Source organism: Pectinophora gossypiella, chromosome 16 (assembly GCF_024362695.1).
Source record: "Pectinophora gossypiella chromosome 16, ilPecGoss1.1, whole genome shotgun sequence".
NCBI lineage: Eukaryota > Metazoa > Arthropoda > Insecta > Lepidoptera > Gelechiidae > Pectinophora > Pectinophora gossypiella.
This window is the reverse complement of record NC_065419.1, coordinates 8,238,263-8,259,744: the sequence shown is the minus strand read 5'-3', so window position 1 is coordinate 8,259,744 and position 21,482 is coordinate 8,238,263. Positions and strand designations below refer to the sequence as shown.

Below are 21,482 nucleotides of genomic sequence, written 5' to 3'. Positions count from 1 at the left end.
TATTGCTTTAAAGCAATTATTTCCAGGCAACCACTGTCAGGAAAGTACAATGCCTACCAACTGTGGGTACCGTCACGTGACCGTCGTTTTTTGAACACTTATTTTGATGGCACTCACAATACACTACATTGGTCAATTTTTATTCATATAATGACACTCAGTTAATTCTTTTGACTCGTACTGGTGTAGTTGTCGGAAAATCTGTCAATTTCCCGTTTCCGCCGTTTCCGCACAATAATAATATAAAATAACATAATATAAATAAAGCAATTTTATAACCTTGACCGTAAGGCCTGTCCACATTTCTGGTCAGGACCCCGATACCGACTCCGCCGGTATCGGGGTCCGGGGACGATTTCCCTCAATCAGCGCTTATCGCTATCGACCCACTAGGGTCGATTAATTCATTCAGATATTTTTCCTCTCAGACGACGTCCTGAGCCGAGGTTCGCGCCCAACTGGGCACCCTCACGCCTGTTGTCTTAAAAGTTGTACCGGGTGAAAGCCTTCAGCGCTCCCCATTTGTCCGGCCAAGTAGCTAATGCCATCTGCGGCAAATCTACAATAAGTATCGTCAAAAAAAAAGAAAAAACATGTCCACATTTCTACGTCACGGCGTCGTCGTAACGTGAAAATAGATGTTGACGTCATAGCCGTAAAATGTCGCGTTACACGGACAACCTCTTAATAATAAATTGTTAATTGTTTAATGTTTGTAATAAATTGCTAGTTGTTTGTTTTCTTTACTTATTATCTATCCAATATGCTATATGTGTGTCAATTATTAAAAAAATATGTGGATAAATCAATATCAGTATGGGCAATGACGTGGCGTATCCGGGAAAGTTCTTATTGTAAAACTCTAATAATAAGGACACTGGCTATTTTCTTTTCGAACTGTTCTTTCTTTTACTTTGGTCCTGGTGCTAATTCCCGCAGACACCATTCAATTTTATTTTAATTTATACCTGTCATTTTCTTACCCGCTGAAAAAGAAAGGGACGGGTAATCGACGGGCATAAAATTTATGGAACACACGTCAATTTTAAGCTGAAATCCAAAACAACCGTCTAAAAATTTTACATCGGCCAATAACCCGACAAAGTAGACAGCATGTCAAACAAATTGCATACCAGCGAGATGCCTATTTTATTCGCCCGGGTTATTAAATCGTTTTAAAATTAGCTTGTTACATCATCCATCCCTTTCCTTTTCGACGGATTAGAAAATGACAGGTATAACTTTAAATAAAATTAGGTTTGCGCCTTTTTACTGCCGGGAGTGTTCCGAAAGTGGAAACATTACAATATGAAGAATCCACAAGATGATTACAATCATAATCATTCGAATTTTATTATATACCTGCCATTAATTATAAGATGAACAACAGGTTATTTATTATGATAGAATACGGTGACATCATTTTATACAATGCGATCTAATAGCTCACTTCTAGAAAACTATAATAGACTGGATTAGTATTTTTATCTGACCGCGATAGGTGACCATGGTTTAATTTCCATAAATTAAGGACTTAAAATGGAAATCAATGGTAGACATGCAAAAAGGAGTAATCGTAACGAAAGAACTTTCGTGATGATGGATATTATAAATAAATAGTATACATATATTTTGGCCGGTTCGAACCTCGGTACCGAATTTACACCAACGAGATATTAATTTGTCTTAAATACAATTTCACTAACATAATATCATTTTAGACGGCGATATGGCACACAACCTATCGCGTTGGAGGTGAGGGTACTTAGTTCATCTTGAGATGGATGTACTTCTGACTACCCCATTTGGGATATAGTCGTGACTTATGTTATTACGTTATACGGAGGAGGAAAATGAAAACCAGCATTGTGTAAGAAAGTAGGAGGAAAATGTGTGTGGTATAGCGATTATGTCAAACGGGGTTGATGGGTAGGTTGGCGAGGTCGTTAGCAGCGGGCGGCGCGGCAAGGTGGCGCCTGCGCATGCATTCTTGCACTTTCACCGCGCCGTGGTGGAGTCTTCCCGAAGGCCGCGCGACGCTTCTAAGAAAAACGAGTCCGCGTCTTTATTTGTTTAACATACATTTTGCATAAGTACTTAATACATGTTGCTATCCAGTCACGAAATAAAAAAAAACTAAAACACGATTTTGCAAAATACCATGGTGCAATCATAAATGACGTAGGTTAGTCTGCCCCCTTTAGTGACGTCATGAGCCGAATTCTTCGTAACGGTACATTTATATACTTACGCGGTCTTTCTTTTTGATTCTAATAAGTAAATAAGTATGTGTAAAATGATTTAACCTTACTTAGATAAAATAAGGCCTAAAATTGCAAAAGTTGTTCTGAATACATACCTACTCGGCGTTTGTATTTCTAAAAATGCCAAACCGGATTGTTAATTACGTTTGTTTTGTAAGGTGTTATTAAACAAATTAAGTTTTTAATAAAATCTTAAAATAACGTTCGATCGAATTAAAAGTGAAATAATAAGCACCTAAGCTACATCAATCTTGTAATATGTATTTAGTTTTAACATTAAAACGATGTTTGTCAAAAGCAATTATATTTCCATAAGTAATTTATTTTTAAACTGGCTGGGTAATTAACGTTTGTCAGTCATATTACATAATTCAGTGAAGTTTATTAATTATTCTTTTGTCAAATCATTTTGATCCACGAGTCATTATTTTGATCCATCTATGTATTTTACTTTATCATTGTACAATTGTAGTTTCTTATGTTGTTTGTGTTGTATCTACTTTGTGTTCGTGCCGTGCAATAAAATGTTTTAATATTATTATTTACTAGCGATCCGCCCCGACTTCGCTAGGGTGCAATGCTGAGGAAAAAATGAAATTATTTACGACATCACATTAAAAACCTCAAAACAGTATTTCTCCACTATTTAATGGATGTTATTATACATGTAAACCTTCCTCTTGAATCACTCTATCTATTAAAAAAAACCGCATCAAAATCCGTTGCGTAGTTTTAAAGATTTAAGCGTACATAGATAGGGATATAGGGACAGAAAAAGCGACTTTGTTTTATACTATGTAGTGATTATTACCGTACCGTGGCCAACTGCGCTTCGTGCGTGAGTCCAGACCAGCGATTCCAAAAGCGGGTTTCATGGAACTTATGGATTCCGTAGAAAAATCACCCAGGGCTTCGAGACTGCAATTATTTTTGGCTGTTAAATGATACCACAGTGAAGTGAAACAATTTAATTCCTCACATTAAAAGTTAAAGTACTTAAAGTATACTTTTGCGATGCCCTTACATGTTTGTGCATAATATTTATTTGAATACTTACGTGACTTGCAAAAAAAATATATCGAATATTTTTTTATGTTCTTTTACAGTGATTTAGATTTGTAATCATTTGATATGATGGAACCCCATCCATAAAGTAAAAGGTAGATATTTGGAGGGTGTTCCGGTATCTTAAAAGTTTATGCATCCCTGGTCTAGACTGCACCGTTATACTAATGTTTGTGCCTAGTTAAACAAATCAATATGTAACTTATACTCGCCGCCTGATCGCATACTACACCGTTACTTGCAAACCTCATTAGTATGGAAATATTTGCCGGTTAATTTGTATACAGAATACAGAATAGAACTTAATGTAGCCTTTTAATCTATTATTGCTCAACATAATTCATCTTAGGAATATCAGAGTGGCTGCAAGTTACCTGTCTCATAATTTCTGCATCTGCATGCATGCGTAACTCTGAGCTTATATGTTACTTATTAGTTATTTTATAGTCTGCCTTATTTATTTGAAACATGATATCTCTTGTCAGCCGGTGAAGGAAAACCTCAAAAAAAGATTGCATTCTTCTTCTATCGTGTGGGTTGTGAGGTGGATTACCAACCCCATAAATCCTGGTGTCAGGGTTATTCTTGAGCCGCCATAGGCCCCTGACATGACTCATGTAACGACTACGTACTTACATCAGTAAGTAGTAACCGGGACCAACGGCTTAACGTGCCTTCCGAAGCACGGATCATCTTACTTTTGGCAATTTTTTTGGACATTGCATTTATAACTACGCACGCAGATTATAATTTATTCTATGGTACAACTGTTATCTATCTCAGACGAAGCGTGGATAAGCTCCATCAGGAGAGTAGAGTTTTATGTCCAGTAATATATAAGTACCTAAGTCCCTTTTGTCTGCTTAGATAGATCAACAGTGTCTTCAGTGGATCTCGAGATTAGCAAGGACAAACTTTAATTTATACTGTGTTGATTGATGATTGATTTTGAACTATTCACTCATTTATTTACTTGGACTAATATTCTAAACGAGGATCGAGGCCAGAAGAGAAAGGCACAAGAAAGGAACATTAATTTGTTTTATATTTTTACTAGAAGTTTGAAAAGCACTTACCTAACCATGTACTTGTGTTGTTTACTTTACACGTATAGGAAAAGTTTACCATCCAGTTCTTTGATTGGCGTCTAAATGAAGGCGATGCTTAAGATTGAAGACGTAATTACGAGTTATGCAACTTATAACGACTTACGATCTTAAGGCAAAATTGTAGTGTATTAAAAAGGAATATGACATTACGAGTATGTTGTTACCCCTATAATTTTCTTGTAGATACACAGGAATCCTTTAGATGGTAAACATAATTTAAAAATGCTACTTATTAGGTATCTACCAATAGATCAGAGAAAAGCCGAGTAGTCTATGCTTACGGACGGAATAGCATAATATAATATAGCATCACGCATATATCCCAAAAGGGTAGGTAAAGATTTTCACTCATTCCCTACCTATGTTTAAGTCCAAGAATAGTCATTTGTCCATGTTTAGGGCCAGTCTACCTCTTAAATGGGACCCAGAATCCGGGCACAAATCCTGAAAACCACGAATAACGTACCACGTCCGAACGGGACGTTTTTGATGTAATATACGTAGATTAATAAAGAATGTCAATATATTTTGTAGTAAGTCGTGAGTCCTTACGTGATGTAAAATTACAAGAATATGGACTTTCTTAGCACATGTTGTTGTTATTGAAAATCAACAGTAGAAGTACCTACTAAGGCTGATCATCCATCACATACTTTCGATTATTCTTGAACTCAATTAAAACCTGCGGTTTACTATGTGCCGTGGCACCTAACTACGTTATTTAGCTCGTAAAAGTACTTTGCGAGTTTATTGTTGTCACGAGTTTCATGACACGAGTCTGAATGGGGGATAATGCGCATTTTCAAGTTCACCCATCATTAAACCACCAATGACGTCACAATGGGAACCACTCAACAATGGCCCGGCAATGGTTGGACACTCGATTGCTTTTAACATAGAATTACAAAGCAAAGTAGTTCCTACACGATTATAGCCGCAGATAAACGTCTTAACGGCGCACATGAGGTTTTTAAAAGAATAATGGTGCTGATACCTGTACACCATCGAATATTATTTTAAGTTATACCTGTCATTTTCTTATCCGCTGAAAAAGAAAGGGACGGGTAATCGTCAGGCATAAAATTTATGGAACAAACGTATTAGGCACAAACAATATAAGGCAGAAATTTAAAAAACCCTTCGAAAATCTTATATTGGCCAATAACCCGACAGAATTAAGTTCAAACGGGTTGTATATGAGCGAGATACCTATTTTATTCGACCAGGTTATTCATTCATTTTAAAATTAACAGTTGTCAATCAGTCCCTTTCCTTTTCGGCGGATAAGAAAATGACAGGTATAACTTAAAATAAAATTAGGAGGCGTCTGCAGGAATCGGGACCATTGTGTGTATTATTATTAAATACTTAAGTACTTATCGAATCAGAAATGAGGAGATCCGCAGGAGAACTAAAGTCATCGACATAGCTCGGAGAATTGCAAAGCTGAAGTGGCAGTGGGCAGGACACATAGCGAGGAGAACCGATGGCCGATGGGGCGGAAAGGTTCTAGAATGGCGACCACGTGTCGGACGACGCTCAGTGGGTAGGCCCGCTACAAGGTGGACCGACGATCTGGTGAAGGTCGCGGGAAGCCGCTGGATACGGGCAGCGCAGGACCGATCGTCGTGGAGATGCTTGGGGGAGGCCTATGCCCAGCAGTGGGCGTCGTACGGCTGATGATGATGAAGTACTTAATATAAAATTAGCTCCTAATAAACATTGACATCGGAATTCGGAGGCACACACAATATTTTTATTCTTGCGTTTCCGAAATATGTGAGAATGGATGGACACTTCCTGTAATTATTGTTTTTCTCATGTTTTTCTGGATGAATTTGGACTTGGTAGAACGAGATAGAACTATATAAACACCTACATACACTTCCCACCGGGTAAATAGGCGGGAACTTATGTATGTATGTATAACGAGCTAGCAGATGAACTGGCGGGGAAAGACCATTAGTACACAAATAACAACTACTTACCTAACAATGTATTCCACGTGACACGAACCCAACTAATTATTTTACTAATTGCTCTCACAATTAACTTATAAATGGAATGCAATTATTGACTCATTATTACAAATTTTAAAAAAATATGATCTTTTGTTTCGTTTTAAGAAGCGCTTATTTACAAACTTGTGTTTACAACCAAGCAGGTACAAGTGTCGTCGGTATGAGGACAAGGTTGTAAAACCACGGTCTTTTGCAAGCGAAGATGGTCACGGTCTTTATGGTCTAAACTTTGTTGGTAAACATGTAAACAGCTAGCAGTGCAGCGGCGCGTGGAAATCGTAAACTTTACTATATTTCCGGTCGTCGTCGGAACACGCCGATGGCCACGTTTGAGACCACGCTTATTCTAATTAACTTGTTTGTTTGTAATTGATTTCCTTTGCATCATGGGGCGTCACGAGACACCCATTTGAACTAGTTCAATCACTCGAGCTGCGGCTTTCGCTTTCGCTCAGTTTCAATTTATTTTTAATTACGCTTATGATTTTCAAAGCGGTCGCGGTGTCGCGATGTTTGCCGACGACCACCTGATATTGACATTGTATTCGAAAGTTATCTTCCGCGTTCTGGTTCCTACGAGATCGCACGTTCAACTATTTGCTGGAGTTTAAAAAAACAGGTGTTTATTTCCGCGTGTGGCAATAGGTCAATGTAAAAACCTGAGATCATCTCTGTCTTGACTTAGCCCAGCCTCTAAATCGTGATTGTGAATATTTTAATGTGATCATTTTTGCATTCGGCGCTATTCACGCGTTAATAATCAATGTGGCAGGCAAGTATGAAGGATGTTGAATCTTGATACTCCAGTCGCCTGTCGCCCGTCGCTCACACACTTATATTAACTTACCTCGGAAAATAAAAAGAAACATTGTAACGAATTCCTGTTAAGCAATTACATGTGCAATGAGAACACGCTTGATAATACACGTATTGTTAATAATATACTAAAATTAAAAATAACTTCAACTGCGTATTGAGAAAGTAACAGTTTTGCGAAGTTGTTCATTGCCGTAAGTAAATATAGCCTGTATTCAGGCGACGAACGTAAAGCCTAGAACAGTTATGTTTGCAGTCTACAAAGAATGAGATAAGTAGGTATAGCTACATAGGTTAATGCTGCGTCCAGAATATAAAAAACCTAATATGAAGTCTGAACGACTTGAACAAGGTTTTAAAACTAGTTTTAAGCATGGGTACTTAAGTATTCATTTAAGTCTGTTTATTTACTTACTAAGTTTTTTTTTAACTAAGTATGAGATGATTTCATCCGAGCCGTGGTAGCCTAGTTGGAAGAATGCTTGACTCTCACTGTAAGGTCGCAGGTTCGAATCTAGCATTGCCCTAAACCTATGAATATTGAAATCGTTTTTCGAATTCATAAATTATTATCACGTGCTCAGCGGTAAAGGAAAACATCGTGTGGAAACCCACATACTTACCCGAGAAATGCGTTTCGGAGGTATGTGACCTAATATGTATTGGGCTGGTTTTCAGGCACAGGCAGTCGCTTCTGTAAAAAACCTGTCAAATCTTCAGGTTAGGTAAGCGGACCCTGTGAAAATAGACATCACTAGGGAGATTTTTATTTTTTCGGGGGTTTATCGGTCTTTGTTGTAGGTTGATCCTTCGTTACCATGATATTCATCATATCAGTCATAGGACTTCGTATCAACAGTGGCTGCTGTTGTCTTTTGATTACTTGTGGCTCTGATCGCCTCATTAGGGATTACGGGCGTCTATTGTTATAAATTACGATACTTAGATAGTTTTTTACTAAAATGTTTCTTCTAGCAGATCTAAAAAAGGGATAAATATTATCCCTATATAATGTTTTTTTTTCCTTTAAATCCTGTTATCCGCTGGGATGTAGAGCTTAAGGCTGCAGTCTTCGCAAAATTGACCGATGCGAGTTTTTGGTGCCAATTATTTTCCTTTTTTAAGCAATGTTACGATATTTCTTTGACTACCGTTTATTGCACATAAATATACATGATATAAGTAATAGACCTGTATTTTTTTTTAAATGTAATTCTGCAACCGGATACTGGGCTCTTAAACATCAGACTTCCACTCTTCTCGATCTATATACAGTCATCATCATCATCAGCCCATTAACGTCCCCAATACTGGGGCACAGGCCTTCCCTATGGATGGATAGGGAGATCGGGCCTTAAACCACCATGCGGGCTCAGTGCGGATTGATGGTTATTAACGACTGCTAATGCAGCCGGGACCAACGGCTTAACGTGCCTTCCGAAGCACAGTAATATATACAGTAATGTGTTATATTTCCAGATGCGGTGCCAGCGCGATTCAACGTGGCTCTGATGATGTTCTTCGCGTGCTGGGTCAACTACATGATGCGCGTCAACATGAGTGTCAACATCATCGCCATGGTGCCCGACGTCAACGCTGTCACCTCGTGAGTACAAAGCAATTTTGCTATTTGTTTGACACGCAGTATCTCAAAGGCCACATTGAAGCATAAATAACATAACATAAGCTCAATATTATATCTCAATTGGAGTAGCCAGAGGTACATCCATAGCAAGATGAAATAAGTACTCACACTGAGCTTACTGCTAGACCAACGTGATACATTGAAGCCATACATAAAAAAAGCAATATTGCTATTTGACATTTGCGCACATAAGCTTTTTTAAATGAGGAGAATGAATGAGGATAAAAACTAGAAGCTCAAATTTTGACAGTTCTCCATACTGTCCAGCTAAAATTCGTGGTAAATTACTATAAATTGTGGAGCAAGGTGGAGAGTATCCCGTCTGAAGGATGAGTAACGAAAAAGGAAAGCGGCCAGTTCGAAAAGGGCCGGTTAATAATAAGTTAAAATAAGTTTTTGATTTTCTAAGTTTTCTTATATCCGATCTTTAGGGAAAAAATATAACACTATGAAAATTAAATGTGTAAAAATTACGAATTGCAATTTTGCTTTTTAGATAAGTTGCTCCCATTTGGCCTTTTTAGATTCTAGTTACTTAAGTCTAGTTGACTAAGGTAAGTTATCATTAGATATGATAAGGACTTTTTATCAAAAGTGACTACAAGTTGACTTCTAATTAAACCTATGCCTCTTGAATCTCTACCAGGATGTTTGTCGTTAATCATTTATATCAAATATCATATCATACGACAAAAAGGACGTGTAATATAATACTGGATGTTGGATTTTATGGAACGTCAATTTGACTTTCTTTTTCGCGACTTGATCTAACCCAGTTGTCTGAGCTTTAAGCCGTCTGGAGATATCTGACATGCATGACTTAATTCAATTATTAAATGCTTCATTAGCAATGTCCGCAGGCATTGCTTTTGATGCTCTTTAATGTCATACATACATACATACATACATACATACATACATAGACATAATTCCTTTTTGGTACGCCTAGGAACAAGAGACAGTAGATAAATTTATTTATAAAAACAACACAGAATTCGGAATTCATAAATATGCGATCATTTGCAGTCTCTAGAAACATTGGCCCTTATTTTATTTTAAGTTATATCCGTCATTTTCTTTTCCGCCGAAAACGGAAGGAATTAGCACCTACATGAGTATATAAATCATTGGCAGTAGGCGTTTCTTAATTGCTGAAGTCAGATGTGCCAGGGGTACCAATGAGGCAATGACCATACCCAGGACGACATCATTGGTATATTTTCATTGGTAACACAACGTTGCCTTATTAGAGAAAACCTCGTAAGCGCTTTTTTAAATCATAATTGGATGTGATTATAGTTAACAAAAAGTGTTAAAAGTTTTACTCGGGTTGATATTAATTGAAACTAAATCGAGGATTTTTTGAAGAAAATCACGCCAGAATGTCCTTTTACAAAAAGGTGCTTATGTGGTTTTTGCTTTAAGCGACGACGATAAGTTCATCCTAGCTCATTTTTTGTTTGCCGCTGCATACATTAAAAAGAGCAAAACAAAATATCCAATAAAAAACATACCTAAACATTTGTGAACATAAGCAACGGCTAAACTGACATTTTCTACCTGTTTATGTAGATTTTTATTGAGCATTCGAATATGTCTTTTAACTAGCCAAGGTTGGTAAGCACGGAGTTGCAATGTTGCAATAGATTATTTTGAAGTCAATTACGAAACTCATTTCAATTTGAATTGCATGCACCTATACATACCTATATAGAATTACTTACAGAGGTAGTATTAAAGGTTTGTGACTGTGCTTGCTATTATGACACCTACTGAACAACATTTAGAGGTAGAATATATTCTGCTGCTTATTATGCATTGTGTCATTCATTCTTATGAATAATTATCAGTACTTACTAAATTATGGGGTATTAATTAACTGGATCAATTCCATATTATGTATATCCACCCGACCAATATATATGTTGAATATACAACAGTATAGGAAAGGGATATTTTAATCAGGATTAAGATATACCCTATCGCTATCGGTATAAAATTCCTATTGGTCCGTAAAATCGGTCCCTTAATTTTATACCGGTAGCGTAACCTTAACCACTTGTAGGTATCCCGTAACCTTTTCAAGCATTGATTTTAATAACTTAGTATTGGTACTTAGTTTGATGTGATACTTAACTTACCTATAGGAAAATTCCACTTGATATCAATTCAGAATCATCGTCTGAATCATCCCGCTAAGTTTTCGTTACGATGTCACTAACATCCTGTATATTAGATGGGACTAAGCAAAGTTGCAAAATTATGACAATTGACAGTGACAGTGATAAAAATGATATTATTTAGAAAAGCGTCAGTCACAGTCATAAAAGTGTACTAGATTGACATGTCACCTTATGTTTTATTAATGTTACTGTTGCTTTTCTAAGTCGTTTGCAACTTGGCTGTACTCTTTCCTTACATGACGGCTAACGATCTTTTGCCAGTTGGTCGGAGTGCGCCACTTAATGAGTCACTGATTACATTATCACCATCATGATAATTAAGGCTAACTCACTAACGCGACGACTTTTTTTAAACAGACAGACAACATCCGTTGCTTTTTATTTAAAAATGAGTTTTGTGATTAAATTATATAAGGTACTTGCATACTAATTTACATTTACGAATCAGCGACACTTAAATAATATTTCGGAATTGTTTTAAATTATCGAGCATAAGTTAATGCTTTAGAAAAGGTTCAGGACGTTGTACGTCGATTTACAAAAGCATAGCGCCTATGCGTCTATACCCCGGAGGGGGTAGGCTGAGGGGGGGAGGGGGTACCCACTCCTAGCCAGCTATGTTTAAGTCTCATGTAACAGGGAGCGAGCCTATTGCCATAAACCGGGTACAAATCCTGGAAACCCACGTGATATCAATTATCTAAGATTCAACCCCATTACCTACACCCCGAGCCGGGATTCGAACCTGTAACCGTACGATGTAAGTCACGCGTTCTCTGAACAGGGCTCTCACGGATCTACAAAATCAGCCTTCGCTGAATAAATGTGACTTTCGTTTACATTTGGTGAATTAGCAACGGATTTACGCACGCCCATGCTATCGGCCACGTGACCGAACCGCTTTACCATGCAATGTACCTTGCTTGACCGATTACCACAATATTGTTATCAGATTATATTTATATTATGATTTATTTCTCTCTACCATCAGGAACACATAGCATGGTGCTTCTAGATTGAGCAGCATCTGCGTTTTTTACTTTTTGAAAATTCATATCACGTGATTTACATTTGTGCCCGGTTAATGGCAATAGGCTCGTCCCTATTACATGGGACTTAAACATAGCTGGCGAGTGAGTGTATTTACTATACACCTCTACCTACCCCTTTAGGGATACTGGCATGATGTTATGTTAAGTTTTAAGTAAGTTAAGTAACATTTTTTCGGCGAACAGTAGGTAGGTTTCTTCATGTGTCTTCTTCTATCGTATGGGTTGTGAGGTGGAGTACCAACCACATCAACCCTTTTGTTAGGGTTACTATTGAGCCGCCAAAGGCCCCTGACAAGGCTCATGTAACGACTACTTACTTACATCAGTAAGTAGTACCGGGACCAACGGCTTAACGTGCCTTCCGAAGCACGGTTCATCTTACCTTCGGACAATCTGGTGATCAGCCAGTAATGTCGTAACCAAACTAGAGACCACAAAGTAATATGATTTGTCCCCATCGGGAATCGAACCCGGGACCTCCGGATCGTGAGCCCAGCGCTCAACCACTGGGCCACGGAGGTCGTTAAGGTCTTCATGTATCGATGGGTACTTTCAAATCTAAAACCACAAATTTTCAATAACTACCATATAGGTCACCTTTGATCATATCGAAGAGCCAGACCAAGAATTATTGATGAACAATCATTAAGTACATTGATTATTCTTTACTCTATCATAATCAACGTATAGTTAATATTGATTTCCTCAAGTTTATTATTTAAGTAGTTTCACATTTTAAATTTTCTGAGATTCTTAGAATTGGGGTACGTTTATTTAATACGTTTTTGAAAGAAAAAACAAGGTAAAGTACCGCACTACGTTAATCAGGAAAACATTGCAAGTCAACGCAACGCACGAACGTAATGCGCTTTAAGATTTAGACGTGTCTAATTGGGTAGTTTCCTAGGTCAAAGATAAAATGTGAAATTCGGATTACTAAATAAAGACTAAAGGTGACAAAAAACGTTTGCTTTTTTCTATTTAAGTAACTTATTTATGAATTATAATAAAGAAAAATTTAATAATAAATGCGACATTTTGTCACGTTTTTTTATGACGTCACAAGTTGCTTCTTCATTACAGTTTCGAAAGTAATTTCGTGTTTTGACGTTTAGTAAAAAGTGACTGATTTGACTAAGTAGTTGGAAACTAGACTATTCTAATCACGGAACATCCTTGAAAACAATACAATAGTGGTTTGAAACCACGTTATTTAGGTAGTAAATACCTACAAAACATTTTAAATAGCGCTACTGTTGGCCAAAATAATAACTACGAATCACAAGTCACCAACTTGTGAAGACATGAAGAACGATATAATAATAAACCATTTTATTTCTGGATACAAAAGACTAGGGCAAAGGAAATTGCTAGAAAGTATTCATACCTCACCGCGCTTTCTTTCAACGTGATATAGCCGTACCCTAAAATATACTTATGTCCTACGCCGGACACTTCATGCAAAAAACTTCGTTTTACACAGACTACACATTGACGTTATAGTACACGCGCATCTGTGTGTGTGACATCTGACGCCCGTACGGTTGAAGACTAAAGTAAGACCGAAGGGGTAAGGTAAACCTAGCTCAGCCGCTGGTAGGGACAGAAGATTTGCCGTTCTACGTAATATTCTTAATCAATGCTTACGTATAAAATACCATTAAAACCGACACACACCCAGATACGATACACACGATATGGTGACAGGGTTACTAACATGACTCCACAACCGAGTGCTTCGCGAACTTCGTTCCTCCAACTTACCTTGTTCCGTTCTGTGCAATGCTAATGCGAACTAAGTAGGTATATTATAAAACTGTTTACTAACTTTGTTCCATTGTTGTTTACAGGGTGAAAAGCGAATGCAAGGCCATAGTGACGAACGACAGCCTGTTGTATAATGACAGCGCAACCGTGGTCATGAAGCGAGAGTTACGACAGGTACCTTTACTTCCTATCAACTTAGCCTTGTAGTACCAAACAACATTGCCATGTGTTTATTCTGTACGTACGCCTATAATTACATGAAATGTCCATTTGTCCTTCTGTGCATTTCGTTTTAATAGGGATTACTTTTGTTGTAAAGTGTACAGCCACAAAAGGAAGGAAGGAAACATTTTAAATCTCTTATTATCCTAAATCTTTTAGTAAATACTTACTAAAAGAGAGGTTGTTGTTAGGGAATGCAATCCCGACTCGAGATCGCAAATTCGAGATCCCGCGGGATTGGAAATATCTATCCCGCGAGATACCGAAATTTTTTGATCTCGTCTAGTTCATAAAAAAATGTAAAGTTAGAATGGCAGAAAACGATGAAAACTGCTTGTTTGTGATAGATAGGTTAATTAAAACAAAATATTTTTTGAAAGAAAACAAAAACCTTTGTTGTTCAATATTATTAACTAAATAATTAAGTTTTCTTTGGAAATCAGCATAATCAAAACAAAGAGTGTAACTCAAGGAGATTCGCCCAATCCCGTCAGTCTCGAATGGGTTCTTGTCATATAATGCTTCGGGATTGATCGCGGGATTACATTCCCTAGTACCTATGCGTATTTATGCAGAAACTTCAAAGATTGGAAAATTAAAAGATAAAATCTATCTTCAAAATGAAAATAGGTATCATTGACAATACATAGTGCACCTCACTAATCATCGGACATAATAAATAATCAACTTAACATGTTTTTACTATTACTTCTGTATGTAGGTACTTTATTTGATTGAATTCTTTTTATATTTGTCACAGTTTTAAAAGTGGCTTTTGTGTATGGAACCGTGACGAAGAATTATTTTGCTATTTTTTACAGTATCGAATGTTAGAAATGACTTACTTATAAATAAATTATTACTGCAAAACTATATTATATAATATATAAATACTGAGGGGGGTGATTCAGACCATGATTCTGAGTTAATATCAAGTGGAATTTTCCGTCACAAAATTAATGATTTTTTTAGCTCTTTTTAAAATATTTTCAATTGTATACTTTTGCGATAGAAAATTCCACTTGATATTAACTCAGAATAATGAGCTCAATCATCCCTCTCAGTATTCGTTACGATGTCACTAACACCCCTTACAAGTACATACAGGTAGCCATACAAGTAGGTATGGGTGTTAGTGACACCATAACGAATACTGAGGGAGATGGTTCAGACCATGATTCTGAGTTGATATCAAGTGGTATTTTCAGCCGGGAAAAACTTTTAAATATATTTTTTTTTTAATTATTTTCAGTTCCATACTGTTGCGACGGAAAATTCCACTTGATATCAACTCAGAATCATGGTCTCAATAATCCCTCAAAGTTTTCGTTAGGATGTCACTAACACCCTGTGTACCTACTTAGAAGCAATTTGTATCCACACGCGGATTCTATTTTAACATGGCTTGTTTTTCTATACAAGTTATTATAGCTTTCATTCATGTCATTTCATTCTCGTGTATACACAAATAGTTCATATTCGTAATGTACAATTTGTTTTTGCATCCGTCTGTGTCAACATGCAATACAATAATAGCGACATCCAATACCTATTACATGTCAAAAGATGTCTTTTGTGAATGGATGTTCACGAGTTGAGTCACAGACAGTCGTACCTCCAGCAGTCATGCATGTTTCTACAGTATATTTTCATTGTGGATTTTGTGCCTCCGGTGGCTACTATTTAGGTAATAGGTATCAGAATGAAAGTTGCAGCTGGTGGTCGTGATGTCAGAATGGCTGGATGAGACTTTCAATTTAACGTTCATAGTATTTAGGTACTATTTGTCTTTATTAGGCCAGGCGCGCACTACGAGTTTTTCACCGCGCGGCAGAAAAGAACAGCGGAATAATGGTGCACTGTAATACTGCGCCGCTGCGGCGGCTCTGCCAAGTGCGCGCAATACAATTTAAAACTGTTTGGTACAGTATTACAGTGCAACATTATGCCGCTGCTTTTTTCTGCCGCGCGGCGAAAAACTCGTAGTGCGCGCCTGGCCTTACTGTCCACAAAAAATAGTCGTCATTTAGGTTTTGTTTCATCAAAGGCCCTACTTTCCTAGATTTTTTTTTATAATAACGATCGACGCGATGAGGAAAAGACGACTAAAAATATGTTGTAGCACGAACGTCTTCTCAGGTCACGGTTTTACCGATCGTTGCGAAATTATAGAAAAATATGTTTCGGTCACGATCGCATTATCTATAAGGACGATTATTGGTTTTCCAGTAAACCTGGCCCACTTATTATACATCTTCAGAGCACAGGTGTCTAAAGCTATTGTAGGTATACAGCCTTTGCAACATAATTATGTGCGACTGTATAATTTGTCCTTGTTTGCGTTCTCTGTGAAAATTAATTAGCAAATAGGTGTTTTTTGTCGAAATATAATAATTATTCACAGTTACATTATATTACTCGTACCTACCTTGAAACATTGGCAAAATAAGAAGGTACCATGGTCCCTAAGTTTAATGTTATAAAGGTTGTGGTCATAGACAGTATGAGTTTGCGCAATTTAGTCATCATACCTAGCTAGGTATAGGTACTTACCTATTTCCATCCAGGGCCCTTAGCTAGGTTGTAACTAGCACCCCGTACAAGTACATACAGGTAGCCATACAAGTAGGTATGGGTGTTAGTGACACCATAACGAATACTGAGGGGGATGGTTCAGACCATGATTCTGAGTTGACATCAAGTGGAATTTTCAATTTCAATTTTCATGATTTTTTTTAAATTATTTTTTTAGCTAGGTTGTAAACCATAACGAAATACCTACAGTGCAGCGATATAAAAATATAAGGGATTGTCAGATCAATCACCTTTTCGTAATCATTTGCAAGTTGGCTAACCCCCCAGATCTTTTACCATCCCTTCTATAAACATTGTTGACGTAATCTTTCTTGTAATTAAATCAAATATCCTTTATTGCACACAAACAAAACACACAAACATTTAGCAACAGTACAAATTGGGTAAATGTAATTCATAGTCATTATTTATAACATAAACATAATCAAACATATCATAGAAATAAGTGTATAGTATGTACACCCAGTGCTCGCCAGCCACGTTTTTAAGTACCATGTAATAGGGTGACAAATCCTGAAAACCGTAATATAAATTATTTTTTATCGTCTTGAGAAATAATAATCGATTCAAAACATTTTCCCCAGCCGGAAGGAGTGACGACTTTCGACTGGAGTGCCCAGCAACAGGCATACGTGTTATCTGGTTACTTCTGGGGCTACGCCATCACGTGTCTGGTGGGGGGCACGGCGGCCGAGCTGTGGGGGCCCAGGAATGTGGTCTTCGTGACCATGCTCATCAGCGCGCTGTTGACCACACTGAGCCCTCAGTGCGCCAGGTTACATTACTTGGTGCTCGTCGCTGTGCGGTTCGTCATTGGATTGGCTGCGGTAAGGATTTCTATACTGTTACTCAAGTTAAAAACATAATATGTGTCGTTATGTTATGCTGTGTCTTATGTTCGTATCGGTGGAGATGTGTAATAAGCATTTAGTTACTAGTGATTTTATTTACTGTACTATTGAGCTCTTAATCTTCCTAAAGTAAATAAATAAATAATAAAGTTGAGAGTGAAGAAACTACAGCGGATACTAATCTTCACTACTCGTCGTAGACTCTATCTTCTTCTTCTATCGTGTGGGTTGTGAGGTGGAGTACCAACCTCATCAACCCTGGTATCAGGGTTACTATTGAGCCGCCAAAGGCCCCTGACATGGCTCATGTAACGACTACTTACTTACATCAGTAAGTAGTAACCGGGACCAACGGCTTAACGACACTAAGTCTAGACTTTGACAAGAGACTGACTCTGTAGACTGTGTAATAAATAAAATGTTCGATGTTTTGTCTACTTCGCGTATGTTGTTTAGTTAACCGATAATAAGAGAAGAGCGCTGAATACCAAAATATGAATTAAAAAGTAAATATATATTATGATAAAGTAATAAATTGTACTTTTTAACTTTTTTTATGTTGTAATTATTATCAACGATTTACATATTATACATCATAGAATAAAAGGCTGTAAACACCAAGCTCAATCTGTCCTAAGAATTGGCTTATCACGGCATACGACCACAGCTATCTCCTAACAATTACTTTTAGGAAGAATTTCGGAGAAATATTTCTAACCGACTTCTTCTTTAGCACGATTTTTCCGTGGTCGGGTTTTAGGTATAAAACTATTTTTTTTTAAATTGGAGTGAACATAATAATCACGTTGTATAAAATAACCAACAGCTTTGTCACGAAAACTTAGATTTCAATATCGTCTGTTAAATACATCCCTAAATAACATCACCCATATTTCCCATTAGGGTAGACAGAGACCTAGGAAGTTTCTATGTTTTTTTATCTTTTCCTTATTATGTTCTTAAAGCTGATTCACATAATATAATTTCTGAATCATTTTCCTCACAGAACAGAAAAGTTGATCTCTACTTTGTTTTCCTTTACAATGAAAAAATATGAATAGATATTATGTAACGGTTTGTAATCATAAAACTACGTAAGTAATTGTAATTTGAGTTTTATTACCTACTATATGGCAAAACATGTTAGCGCTCATATAATTTACACAATAGTAGTAGTGACTTATATAAATAGAATCTCAATACTTATCTATTTAATTGTTTCAATGAAGTATAAATAATGATTTAATGTATGTTACCTACATCTACGAAAACAAACGTATCTTCCGTGGTTATTTATTGATATCCAGGGCTAGCATGGAATTAATAATAATGTTAAATGCAACCTACCCTTGCAAAAGTCTTTTAAGAGATCAGGGGGGTTAAAAAGGTCACATCGAAGCAATTCATCATGCGCATACAAAAGTAAGTGCGCAATAAATAAAAAAATAAATAAATAAAAAAAAATATAAAAAAAATAAAAATTCTTTATTATCAAACAAAGAAGTCCATAGTTTGACAGAAAAAATAATTAATTAAATAAAAATAAAATAAAAATACCTAATTAAAAATATAAAATGCGGAACAGAAACGGCAGCCAGCCCACAAGCAGTCCACCGGCTCACACACGTATACATATGTAAGTCGGTGAACCGCCTGAAAACTGCCGCATCCATCCTGTCCGCAAACAAACAAACAAATGACAAATAGCAATATTGCTTTTATAGGTGAATTGCTTCGATGTGGTCTTTTTAACCCCCCCCCCCCAGGTTGTTTTGTCTAATCATAAAATAGGTAGGTTAAATAAGTATAATAGATAGGTGTAAACCAGTGATTAGCCGTTCCCGTAGTAAAATCTCTTTAATAGTAAGAGCTGCTTTTCCTTTTCAAATTGTTCTTTCTTGTATCCTGGTCTTATCTATACATTGTTTTAAGTTATTATCATAATTAAAGCACATAATAACGGGTTCTTACCGCGTTTAAATGGGGATATGAGACTCTCGATATTTCGACACTGTTGCAAGTGCCATGATCACCATGGTTACGAAATATCGGGAGTCTCATATCCCCATTTAAACGCGGTAAGAACCCGTTATTATGTGCTGGTCTTATCTGCCTAAAGACTCGGTGACTACGCGCCGCCTTGGAATGGTGCTCTTCAATGAATCAGTGTTGTTTCAACTGTTTATATACTTTTATTATAATGAAATTACAAAATTTAATACAGCTTCGTCAATGACGGAAAACGCAGTGCCGGCCCCTTCCTCTTGACAGGTAGACGTCACTTTGACAGATTGTAATTCTGATACACGCTCAAACATCCTGCCCCCCCTCGACGACAGTGGAAGTTCGAGTTGATTGATTGATGGGGTCCGGCAAGCAGCATAACCTGTGGACTGCCCGGCGAAGTGTTCCTCTAGATGTCTTTACTTCTGCGACTCTTTGTATACCATCAGGACCTGAGAAAAGCTTCTCGATCCGTCCCATGCGCCATTTGAGTGGAGGGGTGTTCTCCTCTTTGAGTACAACTAGCTCACCCTCGCGGAGGCCCTCTTCATTAATACGCCATTTGGTCCTTTGCTGAAGTTCACTTAAATATTCGTTGCGCCACCGCTCCCAAAACAGCTGACGCATTTGTTCTATGCGTTGGTAACGATCCAATCTGTGCATGTGGACATCAGTGAGGCTCGGTGATGGTAGCGACGTAAAAGGTCTTCCTATGAGGAAGTGCCCGGGAGTGAGAGGTTCAAAATCGTTAGGATCAGAAGAGAGAGGAGTCAATGGACGGGAGTTGAGAATAGCCTCTATTTGAATAAATAGGGTCGATAGCTCCTCAAAAGTCAAATGTTGACTGCCTAGAGTTCGAATGATGTGATGCTTGGCGGATTTTACCGCGGATTCCCAAAGTCCACCGAAATGTGGAGAGTAAGCCGGTGAAAATTTAAATGTAATACCTTCGTCAGCTGCAAAGGCAGATACATCTTCATTGCTTGACCTCAAAAACGTTGCGAGTTCGTTGCATGTGCCGACAAAATTCGTCCCGTTGTCGCAATACAATGTAAAGGGCTTTCCTCTACGGGATATGAAACGTCTTAAACATAAAATGAAGGCATTTGTCGAAAGATCGTCTGCTACCTCCAAATGAAGTGCCTTAGTGGCAAAACACACAAACAGGCACAAATAGGATTTGTGTACTTTGGCACCACGACCCTTACGATCAACAACGAAGTATGGACCGGCGAAGTCAACACCACTAGTAAAGAATGGCGGGCTGGGAGTAACTCTGGGAGCAGGTAAGTTACCCATTATGGGATTAATAGCTTTAGCTTTCATAATTTTACATATTTTACAATTATTGACAGTACCTTTAGCTAGAATTCTGCCTCTTAAAGGCCAAAACTCATTTCTTATATTACTCAGTAATAGCTGAGGACCACAGTGTAAGTATTTTTTATGAAAATGCAAAAATAGTAATTTTGTAAAAAAATGAGTTGAATCCAGTAAAATCGGATGTTTTTTATTATATGTTTCAGGTGAATTTTGAATTCTCCCGCCTACACAGAGGATGTCGTTGTCATTAATAAAAGGACTGAGAGACAAAATGTGTGAAGAAACTGGTAAGTTTTGTTTATTTAATAAAATATTAATTTCTTTAGAAAAGCACTTGCTTTGATGAAGTTTAACTAACATCAGTAGAGAAGACTTTAGTTCATCTGTAGTTAAAGTACCTGTAACCTTAGTAGTTTTATTACGTAAGTTATTGATGAATCTTAAAACATACGCCATGGATCTTTGTAATGTAGTAAACCTCGAAAATCTTTCGAAGTTCACCACATCACTCAGATCTGTTGCTTGTGTAGTATTAGTATTATTTTTAGTGCATGACGTAGAATTA

General features: G+C 37.2%; 1 protein-coding gene across 1 annotated transcript in view; it reads left to right on the top strand.

The window, feature by feature from the left end:
• LOC126373631 (uncharacterized transporter slc-17.2-like) overlaps positions 1–21,482 on the top strand; it is a 48,842-nt gene that overhangs the window by 9,281 nt on the left and 18,079 nt on the right. The window contains exons 2-4 of the mRNA XM_050019837.1: positions 8,755–8,881; positions 14,006–14,096; positions 17,324–17,566. Of these exons, the coding sequence (XP_049875794.1) occupies positions 8,755–8,881; positions 14,006–14,096; positions 17,324–17,566 (461 nt within the window). The remainder of the gene's footprint in view (positions 1–8,754; positions 8,882–14,005; positions 14,097–17,323; positions 17,567–21,482) is intronic.